Genomic DNA, 19,205 nt, shown 5'->3' with positions numbered 1-19,205 from the left:
ATTGGCATCTTCTATAAATGGGATAACCTTAAGTATTTTACTTAAAAGTAACTACATTCAATGCCACAGTGATAAATGGACATCTATCATACTCTAAAAAAAGTATTTTCAGAAAAGAAACACAGAAAGTAAAAGAACAGAGCTAGCGAGTAAGTGTAAGGAACTGAGCAACTGAAGTCATTCTGCTGGAACTCACTGTCCAGAGAGCTGAGCACCACTGTGTCACTAAGCATTTGTTTACTACATAGCAAGTGTTTAAAAATTCAGTGAAACTTGCGCTATTTTTTTCTCTGTAGGTTTTGTGGTTTGCTTGGTTGTTTTTTCCTCAAAGGCAATGTCCAGAACACCATCAGTACTAAAGAATCTGTTCATGGTATTGTTTACAAAAGCTCCTAACAGACAGTGACTATTTTATTGTTGGATGTATCCTTTATTTTATTAATGATGAGAAGTAATCAATGGAATGCTAAAAATAAACGTGTAAAGAAATCTAGTCTGAAATCTGAATCTGTTGTCTGAAGCAAGTTCAGTGGTCACGGTAACACCAGTTGAAGATTGACTCTTGCCCACTGTGAAATAGGCATGGCTCTTCTAAAAAGGTCACAATTTTTTCAAATATAGGCACCATGTTTTAAATTTTGCACATACAAAATATGTTCATATCACTCAAATTACACAATGTGGCAGTGTTATAAATCTGAACATTATTGTCAATTAAAGACAGAGAAAAGAGCCCAAAGCTCATGTAAGACTAATGACTGGGACAAATCCTGAAGAGACAAAAAGTATAAAACAACAGTTTTCCTGTTGTACGTGGGTTTGTGTGTGCATGTGTGAGAGTGCATATAACAAAAAATGTTTAAGAGTAAGTCCAGATAATAGCCCATCCATTTGTTCTCAGCTTCTTATCCAGTTTCATTGCTAAAGGCTTTGATTTTAACTGCATGTTAAAATGCAAATCGAAATCCCATATAAGCCATTAGTTAGTGTGTTGACTGGTTTCAACCAATCAAAATTGACAATTACCACCAAATGTCTTCTTTTTAATCTACTTGTCAGCCTCTGGGTATGTAGGATACTTGACTGTCTCAATTTTCTCCTTAACTTTATAGGATGGGTACAGGCCTGTTCTTCCTAATTTCCTATTGATGCCTTTTGAATAACCATCCCAGTGGTTTCCAGCTACTCCAATTATATCTCCAGGTTCCATAGGAATTTCATCAGCAGTTCGTGGATGATGAGCATAAATAGCAATCTGGTTGTGGGCATTCTGTCCCCCAAAGTAGTAGATATCATCCAAAGAATGGAAATACGCTGAAGCATCTGGATGCAATGTCTGCATAATTTCATAGGCAACTCGACAAACCTTAGAAATAAAAACAAAAGAGAAGTTATAAATATTGTGTATGCCTGCAATAAACCACAGAAGTCAGCAACCAGTGTGTAACAAAGGGACACGCAAAAGGATCAAGTTGAATTAAAATAAAAAAAGATTCACACACCTTCCACCACTACCACCCAAAACCCCCCAAAACCAAACCAACCAGAAAAAAACCCCCACACAAAAAGCCTGCATATTTACTAACAAGAGGCATTCAATTTTGCTTATTTCAATTAGTACTCTGGTGATCAGATCTGGTAAATAAACAAACAGATAATTAGAACAGTTTACTTTGAGTAAAAACTGGTAACATCTATATGAACACTAGCCATCCTGATTTCTAAAATGAATATGTAGCCAATCAAATGTAAAAGCAACCTGTTTTCCTTTTCTACTACTAATAAAAAATGTATTTTACTTTCCTTCAAAACTTTAGAACTTACATTTTCAAAATTTATTCTGCAATAAAGAGGCTTTATATTTACTTTTCTAAAGCAAGCTCCAATTTTCACAATCAAGCAGTTCCAGAAGTCCAAGGCTTTAAAATGCTGTTAATATTAGAACAGTAATAGAATTATGACTGTTGGCAACTTGGAAGACAACTAAACGAAACTGAATTCCAGCAAGACAATAATGATGGTGAGGAGATATATGCATTTTGAAGTGTCATTGTATCACATTTTATGAAGGGAATTTTCTTCCGATTGAAAACAGGACCCCACATCAGAATCACATTGTATCTCTTAAGAGCTGCCAGACACACAAAAGGCTGCCGCTATTTTAAACAAAGCGCTTTTCAACAGTTGGCTAGAAAGCTCTTCTCTGTAAGGTGTCTGATTTGGCCACTGTTAACTTTCTGGCTTCTAACCTACATCACTATATCTTTCTCTGATTTTGTGTAAGCCTCATAAACTAACAGTACAGTAGAAGGTGCTTCTTTAATATGAAGAAGCATTTGAGCTTTTTCATAATTTTCACTTTAGGTAAATACGGTAAAGCTTTATTTTACTCTTCTCCCTCTGAAGATATGGTGAATAGAACTTTAATCATTCAGACTAGACATATTTGTACTTTCCTAGCACGAGAGAGGCATTTACTTTAAAAATGTAATAATACCTTTTAACCCTCCCTATTCTTGGAAATAACTTTGAAGAAATAGCTTTCAGAAAATAAGGTTGAAGTTAATTATTTCAAAGTACTTGTTACGCCCCATAATATAGAAACAAATTTGATTACCCATACATTGGCAAGAGTTTATTTTATAGCTTCTTCAATTGTTTCTGATGTTTTTTTTCTCTGCACGCATGTGCACCCCAGGAGGAGGATACACAAACACTCCGTAAGAAATTTTAAATCTTTTCATTAGAAATACTTTTTAGTGAGTGTAAGTGTTCTGCATACCTGATACAAAACATACAACATCTCCTCTTGGCAACTGTTTCCTTTGTAGTGCCAAACCTCAGTAACTAAACTGTAAGCTGTTGAAGGCAGTAGGCAAAGAATCCACATAGAGAACTATAGTTAAAGCCAGCCTCCCGTTTTTTATTTACAGGTTCATTTGTCTTCCAGCCTGCATACTTACATGTACAATGCAAAATACAAAGACTAATAAGTCCTAGAAGGAAATGAGATTATGAAGAAAAATCGGGCAGAGGGAGCTACAATTTCATCTAAATTAAGACTGAAGAGACAAAAAACCTCTTTTGCTTTAATGTGTAATCTTAATTCTGCTACTGTGTCATGATTTGTGTAACTACAATGTGGTTTTTCCATGCATCTCAATTAAGGCAACGTTGCCAAAATACAGTGCCAAGGTAGACTGTTTCCTTGACTCCACATCACTTGATGGGCCTAATTGCTTTAACAACAGTATTTTAATGAAATATCTATTCTTCATCTTATATCAGTATTCATTTAGTTTTGGTAGCAAAAGTAATAATTAATATAGGTGACTTCCTAAAGAGCCTGATTCTATTCACATATACTGTAATTTTCCCTTAACACCTCTGTAATGAAGTTTTGACTCACTTTGGCAAGGAACAGAAAATGGAAAAAAAGTCAGCATACAATTGATTAATGTGAAAGTCCAAAATCACACTGGAAATAAATTAGACTACACTCTTATCCTTTATCTTCATACAGACTGGACAAAAGACTGTCATTAACAGCCTGATTTTGCTTACCTTCAATGCCAAAGTAATTACCAAGCTGTTTATTTCATTGATGAAAGGAGATGGTAGTTCAAATGTTAGAGATCAGAGGATCAAATTTTAAATGCATAAAAGAGAAATCTCTCTGAACAGTGGGAAAACTTGCAAAAGACCTTAGAAAAGCCCAATATATGAAGATACTGTAGAGATTCACATTGCCATATGACCAGCAAAACTGGTGCAAAATGATTTTTGAAGAATTTGAGTTATTAAAGTACAAGAAATTGCCCAGAATAAATTAAGAGATGGTTGGTCCAAATTCACAGTCCCAGCTATTGAGAGTCTAATACAGGATTTCCTAGACTTCAGTAGAATTTTCTGCAACTCTGGAAAACCAAGTATGTCATCCAGCAAACATGTCTATTGTCAAATGCAGGGAGGTGCAGAATGAGAAACAAGCTCAGAGATACCAGGTACCTCAGAGGTACCCTCAAAGGGGGTTGTACCAGATGACCTCTGGGCATCAACCTATATTACCTTAAACTTGTCAATGTATTTTAACATATATTCTTCTTTTGAAATGACTCCACCACTTACAATATATTCTGTCCAAGCAGTCTGACCTATATTTAAATGTTTCTTCTATGTCTACACGCAGTGTTTTCTTTAAAGCAAATATTTACCACTTAAACCAGCTATCTGAATATAATAACAGGAGAAAATGTTACAGGTTTCTTATTAAGCTTTTATCCAAGAGCACGTAACTCTTCCTTCAGAATAGTAACTGTCTCTACACCAATGCATGTGCTGCATTTAAGATATACAGCCCTAGGTCTTAACTGACAATCACCTCTTTCATTGTGATATGCATTCAGTGGATATACTTCAGCTGGATTAAACATTATTACAAAAGTGGATGGCTCCTCACAAGCTTTTCTTAGGCTTCTTACTTTGGAATTTATTCATATCTTGATGTAGCTTATATTATATAACCTTCTAAATATACTATAAAATGTAATTTTCTTCACTGGGTTTGGTTAACAGTGAAAAAAAAAAGAATGTATCCACGAGCACGATTGAGGGATAAGAGGCTTCTCTATACTTTTTCTGGTTTTGCTGTCTTCTTGCAATAGTAATGTTACTACAAATTCTGGCTGTCAAGGTCAATGTATCACTGTATTAACCATATATTAGCATTACTATTATGCTTATTACCTATCTAATTGCAAATTGTCTTCTGCACTGTAATGACGTTTGAGACTGTGGATAACATGTCTTTTTAAAGTGAATTTTAACTTTCCATTTTGCGTCTACTTCTGTGTAACAGTATGATCATGGGTGATCATAATCACCTTCTATAGTTGAATGCTTTCCTAACTAGGAGTGTCAACTAAGAGCATGTATGACAAGAGCAGGTAAAAAACATTCACTCTCTTTGGTTTCAGTCATATTTTGCTATACTTCAATCAGGTGAATCAGCATATCAGTCACAAAATACTGCTTTCTGATCTACTGTAATCTTACAACAGCTTTACATTATATAGTTTATTAATATACAATATGACGTAACAAAGAAGAAAATGCCAACCATGACATTACATGATTTAGTTTTCTAATGGACTCCAACTTGCTTCATCAGATCACTCAAGAAAGAAAGCTTGTAGCATATAATTTATCTGCAACAAGAAGTCTCTACAGATTACAGTGGTCAGAATTCATATTTATTGTGCTGCTGCTGGATTGCTATAAACACAACAGACTTAAGAGAAATTAAAGGTCTGCTTTTTTCATTCTTTCCATTCCGACAATCAACTAAGGCAATAGCAGACATGTTTGAGCTCCACTAGAGTGAAATGATGTGTAGAAATGAATGGACACAAGTCATATATTAATTTTATGCAAAATTTAAAAGTGTTAAACATGCTTAAAAGTTTAGATGCCTTAACTAAGCTGCACAGAAATGGATGGATTCAAGTTATACATTAACTTTATGCAAAGCAAGGAACTCTTAAAATGTTTATTATTTCCTGCTTATTTCAAAAGTCTTAATTAAGCCAGTAACTTCAACTGAAGTAATCAACCACTGCTTACAATCCTCTAAATTTTCACATAGCACACCAAGCCTTTAATCCTTCCCTGAAATTTTCATGAGAGTGCACTGAGAATAAGATAAAGAGGCATGAAAGAAAACTAAGATTAGAATTGGTATATATACTGTATATTGTATTTGCATTGCAGTTTACCTGGGATGAAAATGTACAGACCAGGAAGTCTGCCTGAGACAAAAAGTGAATATCCAGAATAACACCTCTTAGGGAGTTTTCAGTGTACCGGTTATGAAGTCCTGCTGACCAGGATATGGAGTTATCACTGATAAATTCATAATTTGGATACCTGTAAAAATATAATAAATTGTTAAAAAGCAAAGTTGTCTTTTTTTTTTTTAAAGCATCATCATGTTTGCTGCAAGACAAGGTTGTTAATTTGTTTTAAGTGAGTCTCTACTTTACAGGGAATTAATTATAATTTTGTTGAACGCTCTAGAATGTTTCTGCTGCCTCCAAGGATGCCTTTATCCAGAAAAAAAGAAAATTAAATAAAAAGATGCTGTAAGTCTGTCTGAGATTCAACACTGTAAAGGAAGTGAAAAAGTATCAGGAAGTATACACCACATTCTGCTAACACTACTGATTTTAGATGAAATATACTCAGATCACTTTAAGTTCTCTACTACTAAACAGAACACAGAATTGTGTCTTTACTAGACTACATTTTCCTTACTACCATACTCCGTTACAAACCGATTATGACACTGTACGAGAACAGTCACCTGTAAAAGGGACATATTAAATAAACTAAGCTAAATTTAAAAAAAAAAAAAAAAAGTAGTCTTTCACAGATATTAAGGCTGCATGGAGAACTACTTTTGCAATTTACTGGTCACAAGGAAATAAAAGAAATGTAAAATTTCATGTCAGCATGCCTTTCTTGATGTATCATAAAATAGTAATACTTTAGAGTCAAAATAGTTTTATTTGAAATATAAAACTTTGGTTTATATTATTTTAAAAATAAAATTCACTTTTTAAAACAATGATCTTTAAAGGAAAAAAGCCCCACTTTTTAGAATTCTGAAAAGGAATGATCTTTCTCAAAACATTTGTACCCCTTTACTGAAAAACTGAAATAAACTATAAAATGTAGCACAAATTCATTAAATTTTCAGTCAGCCTCCTAACAAAAATAAGTTTTATAAGAAAAAATCCAGGTAGATGTAAAAATGGTGATAATGACATTGCTGTCACACAATAACTATAATCTAATCATGAAGTGCATTTCGTAAGACTAACCTGCCAACTACAAAATTTCAACTACAGGACTAATTATAAAATAATTAAAATCTATTTTTCAAATTTACAACTCCACAGCAATTATAAAGCAATATATTACATACGATAGTAAGGCAGCTAATATTACATTTGTAAGAATTAAACTTTCTTATACTGTTTAATAAAGATAATCAGAATATAAAGCAGGCTGTAATGCTGGAGCAACAATAACTTAGACCTGTAACTGGATGCTTCAAAGCCTGATGGTCCTATACTGAACATTGTTCAAAATAAGGTTTACACTCACGGGTTCTGGAAAAGTTAGCACACACTTCAGTACAGCAGTGCAGCACGTGGATACAGTCTGGACACATGGTAGACATGACTATGACAAAGTCTTGTAAGAATATGCCTAATTTACTCAATTTTAATGTTAAAACAATGGGAAAACTGTTTTCAAAAGTGAAAAGGGAAAAGATAGCGGGCTTTTCCATCTAACATTCACTAGCCATGGCTACCAAGTCAGGAAATTTATCTCAAGAGCATATCAGGCAGTTGTGTGCAAAACTTGGAAATCTGAGGAAGAATTTTAATTTATCATCACAGTGATTTTAATAGATTTTTTCTTACGAAGAGAAACACCTGCTCTAAGAAAAAATACACGTATGGTAAGTTTCCCAGAGATCGCATGACAACTTTGAAGTGTGCATCCGATCATGAAAGTCAGGGAAAATTCATGTTAAGTTAAGAACTAGACAAAACAAAAGAAACCAGCCAAAAAAGGCGGAAATATTATTCATCTGGAATAACTGATAAAACCTCTTCTGAGAAATTACAGGAGCATATGGATCAATAAAGACTTTTTCAAGATAAACTCTATCACGACGATAATTTTCTTTCTTATCTTCTCATGTCTGTTTTTTTCAATATTTAACCAGCTCTCAAAATACAACAAAATACAACACAATATTAGTGACACATTCTATTTCTGTTTCTATTGTGTGGCACATTAGTACTTTTTAAAAACAAAAAGTACAGACCAAACCCATCTGTCATACTCTGCTGGGAAAACTAGCTGAGGAACAGAAATGGGCATCAGTCTTATTTCCATGACACAAATTTGAGCAGGAGGCAACAAGCAACATGAAGAAAGTTTAACAGAAGATGTCACTCCTAGGGACAGTGAACATAGTAAAGATATTTGCATATCCCTTTGCAAGTTCATCACGTCAGGAATACTGCTAAAATGAATCACTTCTTCAGACTTCAAAAATCATAATCCACATCCTGAGTAGAGAAAAAAGAACCTTTCTTGAAGAATCTGGTTTCTTACTAGCAAAAGATCAGTCTAATAACTTAACAAACGAAGCACACCAAAATGTGTTATACTGGATCTGGTAAAAAAAAAATAAAAATCATCAAAATTATTTATACATCTTCTTATGCATACATTTAAAATTTTCTCCTTCCTCCCCTTTTTTTCCTGGAAACAGTCTTTGAGATGCTTTTAATTCCACTTTGTAAAGTTGATCCAAATTCACCTAACCAACAGTTTCAGAACCTATTTCTTCAAACCAGTGATCCAAGCTTAGCTTTTATCTACTCACATGTTTAAGTTTTCACACAAGTACTTTTACACTGCCCCACATACAAAATGCATTATTCATGCCTGGGAAAAGAGGTTTCTTTTAAACACCCTAACATGTGAGTATAACAGCAGCCATACCCAGCGTGACCAAAAATCTTCTGGTCTACCATCCTGTCTCCAACACAGGCTGAAAGCAGAAGATAAAAATACAGTAAAAGGCCAAGCCAATACCCCTCTCAAGTTTAGCCATATGTGGCCCCCTGAACTTACTGGATCAGGTAAGGTTTAATTCTCCTTCCCACTCACTATAGTGCTTTAGATTCTATTTAAACCTATACTTACCACAACGACTACGAAGAATAAAGGAAATGAAACTTCTAAAACTCTATAGTTAGCTCTTGCTTCCTTCTATTCCCTTTTCCATTTGTATTTATATTATGATTAATGCAATACTTACATTGTAAGCTTTGGGGGATTTTTTTTTTTCTTTTTAAGCAGAACTCAGGCATGATCCTATTACTAGGGTTCCTGAATGCATGGTAAATGAATATTAAATAATAAGATGTCATATTCTTACCGACAGAATCATCTAAATACAGTATTTTGTAGGATCCTTACTAGCTTTCCAAAGAAATTGCCCACACGTTCTCTTCCCTATAACAGGAAGCAACGAGACTGTTAAGATAAAAGCAAAGAATGGAAACTGGCAGAATACTGTTTTCTTTGTATCTGACTACGTATATGTAGTATTATAACAGAACCACAGAATGGGCTGAAAGGGACCTTAAAGATCACCTAGTTCCAAGCCCCCGGCCATGGACAGGGACACCTGCCACTAGACCAGGTTGCCCAGAGCCCCATCCAGCCTGGCCTTGAGCACTGCCAGTGATGGGGCATCCACAGCTGCTCTGGGCAGCCTGTGGCAGCGCCTCAGCACCCTCACAGTAAAGAATATCTTCCTAATAGCTGATCTAAATCTACACTCTTTTAAAGCCATTACCCCTTGTCCTATCACTACATGCCCTACTAAAAAGTCTGTCCCTAGTATCTCCTCCACATATCTAAAACCAATATGTAATTCTTCTAAAGCTACTAACAGATTTTTGAAACACATATACAGGCCAGGAAGGATTTTATTTTTTCCCACAAGGAAAAGGGGATAAGAAAAAGTCAGAAGAAGGTAGGGAAGGGATAGCTCAAAATCTTTCCATCCTGCACCTACCAGCCTCAGATAAGGATACAAACCAATCACAGTTATGACACTATTTCAAGTTCCAATTGGTTTCAGAAGCTGATCAACTAGTTGTGTAACTACAACTCATTGCTATGCTGTGCAGCAGGTGCAAACCAAGATGAGTCCCAAGCTCCTGTTTTCAATTCACTAGGACTGGGGAAGTGTCCAGAATGGGCAATGTGAGTTTTCTTCCCTCTGAAAGAACTTGTGAGGATGTGTGTAAACAGATGAAGTAAGAAATAATGTTTGCTCAAATCTTGCTCTAAAAATAATTGGAAAATGTATGAGCTGTTCATCAGACTGAAGAATTTTGAAGCACTACTGAATTCTATATATCAGATATACTATGACTTGGGGGCAAGGAGGGTTGCAACAGCTAAACTACAGATAGTACACAGGGAGAAGAGACATTAACTTGCTATTGTGGAAGTAAACAGTGAAATAGGGTAGAAAAAAAGCTTTCATAAGTGCTGGAAAAAAGCTCATAAAGGAGGCAAATTACTGAAAAAAAAAATACAGATGACTTCACAGGTAGACATCCTGAAAGGAAGAATGTAATTTCTTGAATATACATGAGAAAAAGACCTAAAGAGATTCATACATAAACAGAAAAGACATTAAATACAGTTTCTCAAAAATGTATGTGTATGTTGTTCAGCTACATTATTTTGAATACTCTACCTTTAAAGAGAGAAGATTCTAAAATAACATTATAGACAAGAAACACATATACTAGCAATTCAAAAATTTGTGTTTGGAAACTATTAAATGAATCAAGTAAAAAGAAATTTACACCATCACTAACATATCACTTATCTAAGACAATGACCTCTGCTTACCAGAAGTTGTCAAGTGCTTCAATCATATAATCTTACAGCTGTTCAACTCTTAACCATGTTCCTCTCTAATCATGTTGTTCTGTATCATCCTAATCCTGAAAATGTATCACTATTTTTTTTTAAAAACAAAACAAACAAAAAAACTCTACAAACTGATAGTACTGACTCCACTATCTTTACTACTGTACTTGCAGTTGGTAGACATCAGACTGCAAAGGAAATTTCTGAAACTTAAGTCAAAACATTTCTGTTTTCATGACTATGAATAGTTTGAAATACTTCTCTTAATAGAAAGAACATGCCTATTCATGCAAATGTTGGCTAATTTTTCATTATTTAAATGCCAATGTTGCTTGACAGCCACTGTCATGTAGAGAGACATAAAATATCTAGTACTTACTAATATTACTGCTCCCAATACTGAATGCAACATAAGCTACTGCGCTACAATGTGACAGCTGTTTCTATCAAAGCTTGGTAGTTCAATGTGACTAGAACTTTGACAGAAATGTAAACTGATTCGTAGTTTTCTTCACAAGAGGAGGAACAAAATGTTCTTTATTCCCCAAAACCTGACCTTAACCTGTCTTCAGATGCCCTTCGATGCTGAAGCAACAAATCACATCCTGTGTTCTACGAAATCACAGGAAGTTTCAAAAGCCGCCTACTCAATTGTAAGCAACAGTAGAGTGCAAGCAATTTAGGAAATTAGTGTCAGTGTAAACTATGATGTGAAAACTCAACAGCAACACATAAAAATTCTTCACTACTTAGATTCTATGGCTTTTCTTCAGAATATGTAAAAATCAATGCTGTAGTAATCACAGAATCACAGAAAGGTTTGGGTTGGAATGGACATTACAGATCATCTAGTTCCACCCCCCTGCTATGGGCAGGGACATCTTCCATCAGATCAGGTTCCTCAAACTCCCATCCAGCCTATCCTTGAACACTTCCAGGGAAAGGGGCATCCAGAACTTTTCTGGGCAACCTGTAATGAGCTGTATCTTATCATACTTCAATAAAAGTATGATTTGGAATGGACTTCAAACTGCCACAGAAACTGCAATGCTTAATAAAATTCAGTACTGTTCTACTGAGCAAGTCACAATTTGACTATTAGATTTTGTTACTATTGGAATCTTGGGATGATATATTTAAGTAAGTAGTACATCTCTATTATTCACAAAGCTATTGTATACAGTGCTAAGGATTATAAATTGAATATAAATAAAAAACAAATGCATAACTAAAGCTGTTAAAGCAATATTGAATTCGAATATGTTACAAACAGTAATTAAAATTATTTAGGACAATGTAACAAATTAAATACTATAGCCTCAATTTTGTATTACCTGTCTTTTCATTGTTCAGATTTGCACTTTAAATATTATGTTATCATAATTGTTTCTGCTACTGTTCTTGTCTCTACATATACAAAAAAGGAAGGATTGGATTGTCATCATCTGGAGTTGTGTATGTTCATTTAGTTTTTTTCAAAACTCCGTAATTTTAAATAGCAGCCCTTTACAGGCTGAAAGACAAATATAAATATCACAATTGAAATATGCAGGTTTGCAATGCTGTAGAAAATTCCTCTACCACAAAATAACATTTTCTGCTTACCTTGTATCTGCCAAAGAAACTTTGTAATCCAGTATGTTCTCTTACAATTTTTCTAAGCAAGTCTACCAAGAGTAAAACAGCTCAAAAAATTGCCACTTCTGAGTTACCTTACTTTTTAAAAGTATTAAATTCTCTGCTTGAATGAAAAAAAAATACGTATTATTCTGCTCAAGGGATATAAAATGTTGGAAACAGAAATAGGAGTTATTCAGGAGACAAATACACAGTACTGAAATTGAAAACATGCTGATTTGTACTCAGTAATGAATATGATTAAGTTCAAGGTATCTGAAATATCCATCCAAGTTTCCATAGTCATGGCAATAAGCATTTTTGAAATTGTTTATACATCATAAACATCATAACCTAAGAAAAATACAGTGCAATAATAGATTATTATTGTTTGGACAGGTGAAACTTCTTAATACATGAACTAGTTTTTACATTATTTCTGAATAGTTTCTTCTCAATGCATATGTTCTATAAGAAGTTTGACGTAATTATTTGTATTTTCACTTCCCTTTTACAGAATCGGTTTATTTAGTCACAGGTATCTTGCTCAGCCTTCTAGATTTCTAACATTATGGTTTGAAAATCATACTTGGGAAGAACAATCATCAAAAAAAAGAGAATATCTGAGAGAAAAGTCAAAATCACTGAAAGCTGAAATGCAATCCTAACTGTATAAATAATAACAACAAAATTTAGGTACTAAGATATACACAATAGTCAGAAAATATAAAGCTAACCAGAAGGAGAAAAATTGTAATAAAAACATAAGCCATCTTACTTGGATTTTGCCTCTTGCAATAATGAAGGGTCATCTGTAGCCAAATAAACTCTTTTTTTATCAACATGCATTCTGCGAGCAAGAAGTTCAAACCGCTCTTCAACATGTACCATATATTCTTCAATGGGATGAAATGCTGCTTCTGTCCCTACTTTGTCTGTCCTTCGGACGTGAACACTGAAAAAAGGCAGAAACTAGGAATTCAATTTATGAGTACAATACATAATTTAGCAACTGAAATTTTAAATTTAAGTTTCATGCCTGTACTTTTAGAATACATACTAAATTGAATCCCTACACAAAACGAGGAAGGATTTAAACTCATTGACACACTGACAACATGAAGTTAGGTGTCAGCCTGTTCTTGAAAGCAATATAATAAACTTGCAAGGAAGTCAAAGGGTAACTGAAAGATAAGAATAAAAGAGATTTAATTATAGCACACGAAGTCTTCCTTTTGTGCAGAAGGTTAAGCTATCCAGTGTAGTTAGATAATGCTTGATCAATATAGCTCAAAAGCAAAATCAGAATGTTTGCATCATGGATATATTGGGACACCAGCTACAATGCTGCATTTGAATGAAGGTAGTTAAAAATATGCTTGAAACCTAACAAGTCTTCAGATCTGCCAGTGGTGAAGCAGCCTACCAACTGAATGGTCAAAAGCCAACTAACTTTAAGACAGATATATTGTGTACTCCTACAAAAGAAAGATTAAGGATTGAAGGAAAATTCTGGCAAGGGAAGCAGACAGCGGCAGCAATATTTTTCACATTACGTGACAGTAAAACCTTTCTTCCACAAGCTGCTCTTTACTGCCCATAGGTGCTTTCCTTGCTTCTCCCCACATGTCCCTATATAGACCTTTCCAATTCATAGCTACTGTAAGAAACAACAATAGTGAAAACATCAGCAGGAAAAGGAAAGGCACATACCATGTTCAGTGCAGCCAACAACAACATTAGTTGTGGATTGTGGCATGTAAAATGTAGGCTTAGCCTTTTTTCCTCAAAGGCAAAGGCTATACACACTCGAAAAGAAGACCCAGACAGAAAAACATCTGGAGTACAAGCTGTAAGGCAATTACATGAATGGAATTCCGTATTACATTACTAGGTGTGGAAGGACATATGAAAAAAAAAAACCTTCTGTTGAGCTGCCCTGTACATACATCTGTCCCGCTATACATAGGCAAGTATGCATAAGAAGTCCTTGTGATCAGCTTGTATTATGCACAGTTGAAAAATAACAGCTTCATCTAGAAAGCATCCTCTCTCCCCACAAAATGTTTGAGACTCTTGGATAACCATCGTAAAACAGTTTGTCCTGAACAGGAATCACTATATGCACATATTAAAGCACAGGCAGTTAAAAAGAAAACTAAATACCCACCCGATCACTGGATGTTTGAAACCAAGTTTCCTTGTAGCTTCCTCTATTTCTTTTTCTAACCAGGGCTGTGGACGAATCAAGTATTTCACAAACTGTGAGACCCACCACACTGCAGGATCCCCATGTACACGAATTAGCCTATCAGCCAGGTCTTCAGGGATAGCCAAGGGTAGATAAGGTGGCCGTGGGTGTAAGCTGTCAACAATGGGAAGTTCCACCACCTGAACATCCTTATCATTAGCCTCACCTGTTTGAAAATACATACTAGGATGAGTCAAGTAGTTTACTTTTACCATTGGCAAGTAACATCCCAAACATATCAGCTAAACTGTATCTTCAACTTCAAAAGGACTACCTAAAAACCCTTGCTCTACTTTTTCAAATAGCATTAAAAAATTAATAAAAATCAGTTTTAGACTAGATTTATGTACAAACTGTATCTAACAATCTACTCCAGTAGAATGAAGTTGAAGGTCCTTGAATTCTTAGCAGCTAGTAGTTAATAAAATATAAAAAGTGTACCTCGTTATATATTCATACCTTTTTATATACATCATTACTATGTGCTAAGGCTCACTTGAACAGACTTGTTACCTAAAATGCTTAAAAATCAGTTACTTGTTTAAAAAATAAACAAATAAATATTTTAAGGCATAAGAAGTTGCTAAAAAATATACAACTCTGCTGCTCTTTTGAGTACATTTTCTTGCAGTAAATCTCAGCATTTCAGACATCATTTGAACCACTGAATTAGCCACTCTACTGACAGAAGGGGAGAAAGGACATGAAGAGAAACAATTCCTGTCTTGAAAGTTAAACTATGAAGATAAATATAAAATTAAATAGATCAAGGAAAACAGCCAAGCACTATACAAGCGTGTGATTTACATACAGGTAAGAATTTCTCACCTTTTAAATACTAACTAAACTGTAATAATACAGATGTTTTAGATGGGACTTTCAAGGCTCAATAGGCACTCAATATTTTTAAGTGTTTTTACTAATTACACGAACATGTCTGCATAATTGATAATTTGAAGCTATTTTCATATACTGTAATGAATCATAATACATGAAAACATAATACCAAGCATTACATTTGTGAAAAACTGAACATTTCAGATAAGATTTCTAGTGTACTCATTTCCTCCAAAAGAATATTTTCATTGTCTGCAGAGCTTACTGGCAAAGGTGGCTAGTTCTCTGTTTAATGCTCAAGAGCCAGAAGAGAAAACTGTTTTAAATACAAGCAAATCAAACTCATGCAACTGTTGATGATCAAGTAAATCTAATGGCTGAAAAAAATCATTGAAGTGCAAGGATAACTATTTTTATTTTAAAAACAGTTTTAAAGCCCTAAGGTTAGAACACTTTCACATGCATTAAAAGACATTTCAGTATATTTGTGACAAAATCCTAGAAATATCATGACTATCGCATGATTACATCATACATTGCCAAGAATGCTGCATTAATACCAGTGAGTCTACCTAAATTCTATGGTTGTGCAAAATTAACTGTCAGGTGTGTTAATGAGTGCACTTTGATATATGAAAAACTACTTTTTGAAAAGGAACTGAAAATATCATGGTTATTTCATATAGAAGATTAAGAGTTCCTTACTTTGTAAAACTACACAGTATGAGACCCAACAAGGGAACTACTACTGAAAGTATGGCTAACAAATGGAAAATCAAGTGAAATATTCACAAATGCAGATCAAAGAATGTCTTGTTATTATAATTAGAATTTTGAAATGGTTACAGAAGCCCCTCATGCTTCAGGATTTTTGCCAGTTACTGTTGACAACGTAATTGACAGACACAGTGTTGCGTTCAGACAATGCCTAAACTGTGGGTTTTTTTTTTTAAATGAAAAAAAAACCAAAGAATCAATGTGATTATCACTGTTTTTAACAACGTTCTATTTTGTTAACAGTTTACATAAAATTAGAAGTGGGCAAGGTGCATAAGTCTACTTAATCCAAACACACAAACTTCTGATAAAGCACAGCCATTTGACGTCACTGATTAAGCACAACTGTGTAATCAAACATGCAGATGTGTGAACAATTCTAGGAAACTTTTTGACAGCTTTCTAGTTTTTATCACCTTTATTATCATTCTGTACAATGGAAAAAAAACTTCCTGTTAGTCTTCACTCACTTTAAAAAGTATGACGTAGCAAATGCAGTAAAACTTAGAGCAACTGTTTGCTTGGATAAAAACAGTGAAGAGTAAGTCTCTGGTAACCTGAAGGAGTAAACAACTCTTTGCAACAGCCATATAGGCAAGTGACAGCTTTCTTATCCAACTGATCACTTTTTTTATTATTTTTTTCAGTGTTCATTGAAAAATTCCTAATAGGCAATGATCTTGTCTTATTTTCAACAGGCATAATTTAAAAATCTTTAACTGAAATTATAGATAGCAGGATATTGTTTTAGTTTACTCAGAAATAAGCTGCAATAAAAATTAATGATACAGTAGATAATCAAAACTCAAGTCTGATTGATAGGCAAGCACATATATTACAAAAACATTAAATCACACCCTTGACTGATATGAATTGTAGCTGTTCAACTGAACACAGTGAAGTCGGGTTATAAATATGGAATGATCTTTTTATCCACACATTTCTTCAGTTTTTAGCTATGCATTCCCTAAATTTTAAAATACTTCAGTTTTTCCACTTCCCAGCTGTATTTTCTTAACTAATAGATAAGCCATAAAAGGTAATAATCCATACTAATGCTTTTATCTTTTTCTCATGTTGGTAGCTCAAATCACAGTACCATCATGGCAATCAGGTCCAATTCCCTCTCAGCATAGGTCCAACTTTGACATTTGATCACAGAATCATGGCATTATTTACATTGGATGATACCTCTAGAGTTGTTACATGTCATTTACATTTCAGCAATATTTTAAGCTACTTCTTCCAATGTAATTTGTTTTGCTTTTACGGGTGCCAAAATTTGCCTCTGTAATTCTATTTATAGCTTGTTTAATGTTCACAGGATTCTCCAGGTGCTATTTGTTTGAAAATGTTTGCAAACATGCCAACACGCCTTCTATTACTTTTCTCAACCCAGCAGCCCCCAAGGCTTTTTTCCTACATCCTTTACTCTCCTCTCCTGCACAACTCTTGCAACTACCCTCACATACTCCCATGTCTCTTACCACTCCTAGTACTGTTTGCCTGTTGGAAAGTGACATCTGTGATCATCCACTGCTTCTCACTTGCTGGTAGGCCTGAATATTGACTTCAGCAGCTGTATACACATACCCAGGCTATCTGTTTTAAGGACTTTTGATAGACCTTAATTTCTTAGATTTCTTTTGGTCAAATCTGGCCAAAATTAATCCAATATTCAGAACTTGTACTAAGTTAGGGGGAAAAAAGGGAGCAGATAGAAAGGTACAGTATGATGACGAAACTTTTGTTCTCACAAGAAACTCAGCTAAAGTAATTTTCTGCCAAAGACACCGTTTTATCAGCTCTCCCCCCAAAATAAAACTTTGACGGTAGTTTTATTTCTGCTCCATCAAAACCCCTAACTTCCAGAGCTGCTCAACTACCAACATGTCTTTGTAATGCAAGTTCCACCGTCTTCCAATAGTATTTATTTTCCCATGTCATTCTGGTTCTTTGAAAATCCTACTCATAATCAAAACCACAACATAAACAGTGCTCTTAACTGTCCTAGTAAGTAATGAGATGTCAGTGAATATTATCCCTCTTGGACCTAATGAAAGCATGAGCTGAGCGCATCTATTTCTGCATTTGAAATAGCCTATCACAACTAAAACAGTAATATCTGCTGATGCCTTTAGGGACTGCATTTTCTTTTGAGTTAGCTCAGGTAAGATGCTTTATAAAGACCTATATTTCGGTTTCGCTGTATTGGAAATTACTCATCACTTATTAGAAGCTTTTTATGTCCATTGTCATGTCACCTTCAGAGAACATTAAAATGTAAAGATTTTTTCCCTTCCTGAATTGTTTAGATACCCAGCATGCCAGCTGGAAAGTATACAGATGAAGTGTGTGATTGCACAAATTAACTTCATATAACAATTAGTGAAGGCTTTTTCAGCAGACTGTCCAATTAAGTAAAAATCAAGTGCTTTACTAGTAATTTATTTTTCCTTTTATCTTTATATACTCAAAATGCTTTTGAACAATGCCACATTTCATCTAAACACCTTACATGAAATGGGTACCTGTCCAAGAAGAGCTCCAGCTACCTGGCTACCAAAAAATACCATTAAATGTATTTGCAATGGCAAATACACTTTTACAAATGAAAGAGGTTTTGCCATGTTATCCAGGTTTAGTCATTCATGCAAACAGTAGTCAGAGTTGATGATTTAAAAGTAAGATCTTACATAAGGATAGATGGAATAACTTAGGAAATATACAGAAAAGATCTTTACAGCAATATCAAAGAAAAACTATTTTGGGGGTTGATTTGAAACATTTCCACTGAAGCTTATTCTCTAGTTCAGTGTAATGTTAATTACTATATACCTGAAGATACTTCCAAATACTTGCTTTGAGTATTAGGTTGTCTGCTGGAACACAAGATAAACAGCTTGCTTTTATAATAATCCTTCAACAGCTTCAGGGACTTATCTGCAGGGACTGATCTCTGGCATGCATATGCTAACTGGACATATGCATGAGCCTTTAACAAGCATGTATAAGCATGCAAAAAACAAGACAACCTCAAGACACTATTTTAGGTGACTTAAAAGTTTCCAGCAGGTTATGAGAATGGAGCTTAATATTCGGAGTTGTCTGTCCAGGCATCTAGTGGAGAAGGGCTCCCAGTTTAGACATTTACTGTCTTTTTGAGCTACTTACTGGTCTG

At 34.5% G+C, this 19,205-nt stretch overlaps 1 protein-coding gene across 10 annotated transcripts in view; it reads right to left on the bottom strand.

Moving 5' to 3' along the window:
* Window positions 1-407: 407 nt before the first annotated feature.
* Window positions 408-19,205, bottom strand: part of FUT8 (fucosyltransferase 8) — a 187,485-nt gene continuing 168,687 nt past the window's right edge. For all 10 annotated transcript variants that reach the window (XM_055715404.1, XM_055715403.1, XM_055715408.1 and 7 more), the window contains 4 exons: window positions 14,330-14,576; window positions 12,938-13,114; window positions 5,775-5,925; window positions 408-1,366 (listed from right to left, as the gene is read on the bottom strand). In XM_055715404.1, the coding sequence (XP_055571379.1) occupies window positions 1,049-1,366; window positions 5,775-5,925; window positions 12,938-13,114; window positions 14,330-14,576 (893 nt within the window). In that variant the 3' untranslated portion in view covers window positions 408-1,048. The remainder of the gene's footprint in view (window positions 1,367-5,774; window positions 5,926-12,937; window positions 13,115-14,329; window positions 14,577-19,205) is intronic.

The sequence above is a fragment of the Falco cherrug genome, chromosome 7 (genome assembly GCF_023634085.1).
Source record: "Falco cherrug isolate bFalChe1 chromosome 7, bFalChe1.pri, whole genome shotgun sequence".
Taxonomy (NCBI): domain Eukaryota; kingdom Metazoa; phylum Chordata; class Aves; order Falconiformes; family Falconidae; genus Falco; species Falco cherrug.
Note: the sequence above shows the minus strand (reverse complement) of the source record. Positions and strands in the feature narration are given on the sequence as shown.